The sequence below is a fragment of the Arachis hypogaea genome, chromosome 15, assembly GCF_003086295.3.
Source record: "Arachis hypogaea cultivar Tifrunner chromosome 15, arahy.Tifrunner.gnm2.J5K5, whole genome shotgun sequence".
NCBI lineage: Eukaryota > Viridiplantae > Streptophyta > Magnoliopsida > Fabales > Fabaceae > Arachis > Arachis hypogaea.
In genome coordinates, this window is record NC_092050.1 from 129,977,813 (window position 1) to 129,984,706 (window position 6,894).

The window sequence follows — 6,894 nt, forward strand, 5'->3', positions numbered from 1 at the left end:
TTGAATTATAAAAAACCCACATTTTAGTCATCGTTCAATCGATTGGGTAATATGACCAATCGATTGATTTTTTCGAAAACCATGTCTTGCAATTTTCAATCGATTGTTTTGTGATAACAACCTGTAGTCCAATCGATTGAGCTATGGGAAACCTGAAAGGAAAAGTCTAGGGGGCCAGCAATTTTGTTAAATTCTGAGCCATTAGATGAAATTTCACACCAATCTCACACCATTAAAACCATCATTGATAGCTATTTGATGGCTACAATTACAAATCACAAAAGTTGCTGGTCCCTAGCATTTCTCAACCTGAAATTCAATCGATTGTTTTGATAATCTAATCGATTGAGTTTCAAAGAAACACGATTTCACAATCCTGGACGAACGTCACGGATCAAATATAATCTTTTAATCGATTGGAATAGCAAAAAATTTTATTACGATCAATGGAAGATCTAATTCGTTATTGTTTTTGTTTTTGATTGTTAATAAACATAATAGATTAATGATAAAATAATAATTTATAAAATAAAAAATAATTTTTATGATTAAATAAAATATATATGGTTAATTTGTAATTAAAATTAGAAAAGAACTATTTAGCAGTTATTAAAAAAACTTAAAAAATATGTTTTGTTGTGGGACTATTTAATGGTCCAAACGTTCTGGGACCATCAAATCATTTGCCAGCTAATCACTAGACTAATCCAACTTAGTTATTTAGTATTTTTTTTAATAAATAAATTGGTTTCAATTTGTTGGATTCTGACGTTATTGTGGGTCTGCTTGCAGTACAGACCAATAACTAATGAAAGATTTCTTTTACATGGAGGCCGATATATTTTTTTGTCTAGTATTAATCTGGTAATAATTATAATATTTCGACTTCATTTAAATTTTTAGTTAATATTTTTTTAATCATTTTGTGTCTACGCATTTAATTTTATTATTGAACCTTATTTAATTTTTAAATAAATTTAGGAATAATATGTATTATTAATTATTAATATAAAAATATTTAAAATATTTTATATAAATAAAAAATACATTGATATTTACTTATATATTGATAAAAAATTATCAAGATATGAGTATAATTTATCGACAACATTCTTTATATAATTATATTTTTTTTTATATATATCATATCTTTGTGTCTAACAAATATTTTAAATTAGTGTACCCATATTTTATGTGTCTATATGTCATAAACATATTTAAAATATGAAAAGAAATTGAAATAAACCGGCTAATTGGACCGAATCGAAACCTGTCCGGTTTTCACTCACTGCCTCAAACAGTGTCGTTTTGGGGTTAAAAAAAAAAAAAAAAAAAAACTAAAAACAGGAATTTGAAGCCTCTGCTCATTCGCCAACTTCGTGTCGCATCGCCAGCTCCAGGTACGTCGCCCATCTTCCGTGGTTGTCCGTCGTACGTCGCCGCCGGCGTTCTTACTCCCTCTCCCTCATACTCTGCTCACTTCTCAGACCGAAGGTAATCTATGTTTTCTTGATTTTATTTTTGTTTTTAATTTCTTTCTTATCCCTGTTTTCTCTGTCTTCTTTCTTAGTCTATTGAGATTCATACTCTGCTCACTGCTCATTCGGTAATGGCTATTTTCTCTCTTATTTTTTTTTAATTGTTGTTCGGAACCTTGTATTAACTTGGCATTTTAGTAGACATTTGTTAACAAACTAGTCGAAACTAGTTAGAACGAAAAATAAAAAAATATACAAGATTCCTTTCGACTTTCACTCAGCTCTCTCGTTTCTATCTTCTCAGAACTTGAACTTTGACCAACACAACCAAATGGCCTTCCTCCTTAACAAAACCACCATTGCTTCCCACTTCCGATCTCACTCCCAGGTTTCTCAAATCCCCTCTTTCTTTCTTTTCTTTTCTTTTTGATTAAAATATCATTTTCTTTCTGATTATGATTTTTCGTTTTCATTTTTGAGAGAGCAGAAGGGGGAAGATCTGCTTTCACTCTCGCGCCGTCAATACCATATCGAACCTGGGCCTCGTGAAAAAGCGGTAAGCTTTTGACCCTCTCTGTTTTTCTGCTTATTCTATTTATGTTTGAAAAGTGTACTGGTTTCAAATAATTGAGGTAATGTATTTCACTTATCTATAGTTACTTCGATTTACTCATTAATTGTTTCTTCTTTCTTTTCCCTCATTACTGAACGATGTTGATCAATGAAATGTTTTCTATTTACCCTCGAATATTTCATTAATTGAATATATAGTAAGCTATTGGGCTGAATTAAAGCAAAGTGTGGAATGTTCTCTTGAATCCAATGGTTCAATGAATAGGGTTAGGGTTAGGGACTTAGGGTAGTTGTATTGCTGCGCAATGCTCATGTATAAAACTAGGGTTTTGGTACCTCTTATCCAATCAATGGTTGAGATTTTATCACAAATTTAAAAATTTAATCATTTTAGTTAATAAAACCAGTGGCAACTTCTTGGACACACAATATAAGGGTATGAACCCCCAATTTGATAGGAGTACTGATGGAATCCCCATAAAAGTTTTATGACTATATTAGAGAATGCACTGATCTTTCTGATAACTTTATTTTCCTTGGTTTGCAGTCATCGTTTTTATGATTTTTTATTTTTATTTTATTTTTTAATGTTTGCTTATAGTTATGGCACTCAATTGTTGCAGCTCTTGGCTGAAGATGCAGCTTTGAGGCCATTTAAGTCATATAAGCAGAGTGTGAAGAAGCTCAAAAAGGTTGGTGATATTCTAACAATTGTTGTCGTTGCAGGTATGTCGTATTTTATTTTTTCTGTTTTCTTTTTCCTGTTTTTGTTTTGATTTGTGAGTGGAAGTAGAATAACATTTTTTTTTTTCTGATGTCCTTGATTTTGACTAATTGACCATCATGGATGCTTTGTTCTCTCTTAAGGCTTAAAATGCATTGTCTATATGTTGAAAATTTTATGGTTGCTTATGAACCTGGCTTTCACCCTGTATAGTGAGAAAAGGCTTTGTTGTTGTCATTGTTACGAGCTCTGGCAACTCCATATATCATTGCTGTCGGAGTCCCACGTTATGAAATAGTTTACAGGCAGAATAAGAATAAAGGGAAGGGCAGAATTTGGGAGGGAAAGTCTGTTGCTGGGTGGTTGGGATACATAGCAGAACATAGGATTAGTTAGCTAGAGAATCATCTTTGTAGTTTTATAGAGTTGAAGGATCTAACTCTCCTCATTGTATTTGATTCATCAGACACAAAATCTTAATTTCCAGGGTTCTTTAGCACCTTTATGAGAATCCTCAAATTTGCATTCACATTTCGAAGTTAGAAGAGAAAAATATACTATCAAGGAATGTCCAATAAATAATGCCACTAAAATTTAGATGTTATTCTATTTTTCCTTGTGGTCTGGGGAATTTCCATATAGTCATTTCTCTGAGGTCTGTTTGTTATTAAGATGGTAGGTCTTACTCACTATGCAATATGTGTGTGTTTCTACATTCTTCGATTCTTATCATCTTTGATAATAACAACAGTCACTTAGCTTTTTCATACTAGAAATGTTCAGCTATCTTAGCATCTCTTATCTAGTCTTTGAAGTCTAGTTAACATTATTTGAACTTGTGAAGTTGCATCTCTCTGGCCTTTAAGACCTATTCTTATAGTTACTTGAGACAAAACCTCCAGCAGTATTTTTCTGGTTGTTAAGATGCTTCGAAAGCCAAAGATTTTGAAAATATTTAGCTTGTAGTTGAATCTCTTAAATTGTTTAGTTTCAAATTCATGAATACCTTTTATGATGTCTTTGAAATATTTTCTCAAGTAGATATCAGATAATATCATTAATGACAATCCAGATAATATCATTAATGACAATCCAAATTCCGTTGAATTTTTTCCCCCCATATAGTTGAATCTCTTAAATTGTTTAGTTTCAAATTCATGAATACCTTTTGTGATGTCTTTGAAATATTTTCTCAAGTAGATATCAGATAATATCGTTAGTGACAATCCAAATTCCGTTGAATTTTTTCCCCTCATACCGACATATTTTCGATGTCTTGCATTCTTTTATGATGTTTCAGGATGCTGCTATGAAATATATGTCAAGGCAGCTATGAGAGAAGCAGCTCGGAAACAGTAACATTCCAGAATTGCAGAAGGAAGTGAATATTGTTGGACGCTAGCTTCTGTTCCATTTTAATGTTTTTCTATGGTAATAACAATTTGGATAATATTCCTGGCCGTGTTGGAATAAGCAGAAATGTATTTGAACCCAAAATGCTTGTGCATCAATAGTAGTTTCTTCATCGTTCAAGATTTAAAACTTTCTCATGAACTTGAATTTAATGTATCTAGATTCCAGAGTCTCGACATAGTTTTGGTCTGATGAATTAATTAACCAAAGGTGATTAGTTCTCCTGGCTACTCATGGTTTGGCTTTTCTTACGAACCATCGTGAACTGATCTGAATTCAACGAAACCAAAAGCAATAGGAATAGGAAAATCAAGAACATATCATTCGCTCATTAGACTGATTCGCAGTACCATTGGAAAGAATATTTAGCCATGAGAATTGTCAAAATAATACTTTAAAATAAAATGGATATCTTCATTTTATATAAATTTAGGTGAGTAACTCCGCCTATGTTACATTTGCGGTACATAGCTGGTCCCAAACCCGGATAAAGGAGGAGGGTTGTGTTAGGTTTTCGACAACCAACATAAAAATATAGTCGAATTCCCATTACATGTATCAAAAATATTATTGCGCCAAAGATAGGTCGTTGCCTGGAAGCAACGCGCTGTATGGCTCGAGTACGGTGTCAAATGAACAAGAACCGTTGCATCGGTGTCCGGATGTAGTGTTAAATGAGCAAGGGTTCTCGCGTTTTCGTGAACGGACGACGGTAAATAAACTAGTTCACAAAGTAAAAAGTAAAGGTCGGATCGATAGAAGGTTGAGATTTGGGACATGGAACATAGGCACTCTAACAGGAAAGTCCATGGAGGTGGTGGACACCATGACAAGGAGGAAGATTGACATTATGTGCCTACAAGAAACAAAATGGGTTGGTGCGAAGGCTAGGGAGTTGGATATTTCTGGTTTCAAACTTTGGTATATAGGAAAGGTGAAGAATAGGAATGGGGTTGGAATAATTGTGGATAAGCAATGGAAGAAGGATGTAGTGGATGTTAAGAGGGTGGGAGATCGGATCATCTCTATCAAACTTGTGGTGGAGGGAGGTGTTTTCCATGTGATTAGTGCCTATGCACCGCAAGTGGGTTCAGACGAACAACACAAGATAAGGTTTTGGGAGGATCTAGAGAGTTTGGTTCAAGACATACCTTTGGAAGATAAGATTTTTTTAGGAGGAGATTTAAATGGTCATGTTGGGAGAGAAGCAACTGGATATGGGAGTATTCACGGAGACCATGGTTTCGGGGTGATCAATGCCGAGGATAAAACTATTTTGGACTTTTCCTCAACATTTGATCTTCTCATCGCAAATACATGTTTTAAAAAGAGAGACGAACATCTTGTAACCTATAAGAGTGGCATGACAAGCTCTCAAATCGACTTCTTGTTGAGGAGAGTCAACCGAAAATTTTGCATTAATTGTAAAATTATCGCGGGAGAGAGTTTGACAACACAACATAGGGTGCTCGTCATGAATTTTCGCGTTGAGTAAAAGTTGAGGAAAAGACATCATACGAAGAACCTAAGGATAAGGTGGTGGCGGATGAAAGGTGAGGAACAAAGAAGCTTCCTAAGACGGGTAGGAGAAGAGGCAAAGTGGGATGAGAATAGAAGCACAAAAGAGATGTGGAGGGAGATGGCAGAAGTTATTAGAAGAACAACAAAAGAAAGCTTTGGTGAATTTAAAGGAATAGGACCAAGAGAGAAGGAGTCCTGGTGGTGGAATGCGAGTGTACAAGAAAAGATAAAGATAAAAAGGGAGTGCTTTAAAGAGTGATCTTTATGCCGCAACGCAGATAACTGAGAAAAATATAAGGCGGCTAAGAAAGAGACAAAAGTGGCTGTAAGTGAAGCAAGAACAAGAGCATATGAGGGTCTCTACCAGTCTTTGGGCACGAAAGAAGGAGAAAAAGGTATATATAGAATCGCAAAGAGCCGAGGTTAAGTGCATAAAGGATAAGGATGGAGAGGTGTTGGCTCAAGAGGAGAAGATTAATGAAAGGTGGAAGAGCTACTTCTACGAGTTATTTAACGAGGGACAGAAGACTCTTCCGAACCTTGGTCGGTTATGCACAAGGGAAGAAGATCAAAACTTTGACTACTATCGAAGGTTTCGAGACTTCGAGGTAAAAGAGGCTCTAAAGCAGATGAAAAATGACAGCGCAGTAGGACCTGATAATATCCCGATTGAGGTTTGGAAAGGTCTTGGAGAAAAAGGCATCAACTGGTTAACCAAGCTTTTTAATGAGATTTTAAGGTAAAAAAAGATGCCTGATGAGTGGAGAAAGAGCACCTTGGTACCTATCTACAAGAATAAGGGGAATATACAAAGTTGCGAAAACTATAGAGGAATCAAGCTTATGAGTCATACCATGAAGTTATGGGAAATAGTGATAAAACGGAGATTGAGAAAAGAGACACAAGTAACAGAGAACCAATTTGGATTTATGTCAGGCAGATCTACCACTGAAGTGATATACCTATTAAGAAGTATGATGGAGAGGTATCGTAGTAATAAAAGGGATCTACATATGGTGTTTATTGATTTGGAAAAAGCGTATGATAGAGTACCAAGGGAGGTCTTATGGAATGTTTTAAAAAAGAGGAGAGTAAGGATCGCATATATTCGTGCAATTAAAGACATGTATGATGGGGGCACAACTAGTGTGAAGACTCAAGGTGGTGTGACAGAGGAATTTCCTA

The 6,894-nt window shown here is 34.9% G+C and overlaps 1 protein-coding gene across 4 annotated transcripts; it reads left to right on the forward strand.

Moving 5' to 3' along the window:
- The first annotated feature begins 1,281 nt into the window (after nucleotides 1-1,281).
- LOC112750683 (succinate dehydrogenase subunit 7B, mitochondrial) lies at nucleotides 1,282-4,317 on the forward strand. Of its 4 annotated transcripts, none has more exons than XM_025799496.3 (6): nucleotides 1,282-1,494; nucleotides 1,571-1,606; nucleotides 1,783-1,866; nucleotides 1,966-2,034; nucleotides 2,675-2,777; nucleotides 4,076-4,317. In XM_025799496.3, exons 3-6 carry the CDS (start codon nucleotides 1,810-1,812, stop codon nucleotides 4,132-4,134), a joined length of 288 nt encoding a protein of 95 aa, XP_025655281.1. In that variant the 5' UTR covers nucleotides 1,282-1,494; nucleotides 1,571-1,606; nucleotides 1,783-1,809; the 3' UTR covers nucleotides 4,135-4,317. The 4 variants fall into 4 exon arrangements, with proteins under 4 accessions (XP_025655281.1, XP_025655280.1, XP_072072868.1 ...); XM_072216767.1 differs by having other exon boundaries at nucleotides 1,311-1,494; nucleotides 2,675-2,743; XM_025799495.3 differs by lacking the exon at nucleotides 1,571-1,606 and having other exon boundaries at nucleotides 1,302-1,494.
- The last annotated feature ends 2,577 nt before the right edge of the window (nucleotides 4,318-6,894 follow it).

Bases quoted from the DNA above. Each gene is read 5' to 3' on its own strand.
- LOC112750683 (XM_025799496.3), top strand. From the start codon at position 1,810: ATGGCCTTCCTCCTTAACAAAACCACCATTGCTTCCCACTTCCGATCT. The intron at 2,035-2,674 runs GTAAGCTTTTGA...CAATTGTTGCAG, and splicing joins CTGGGCCTCGTGAAAAAGCG to CTCTTGGCTGAAGATGCAGC. The intron at 2,778-4,075 runs GTATGTCGTATT...ATGATGTTTCAG, and splicing joins AACAATTGTTGTCGTTGCAG to GATGCTGCTATGAAATATAT.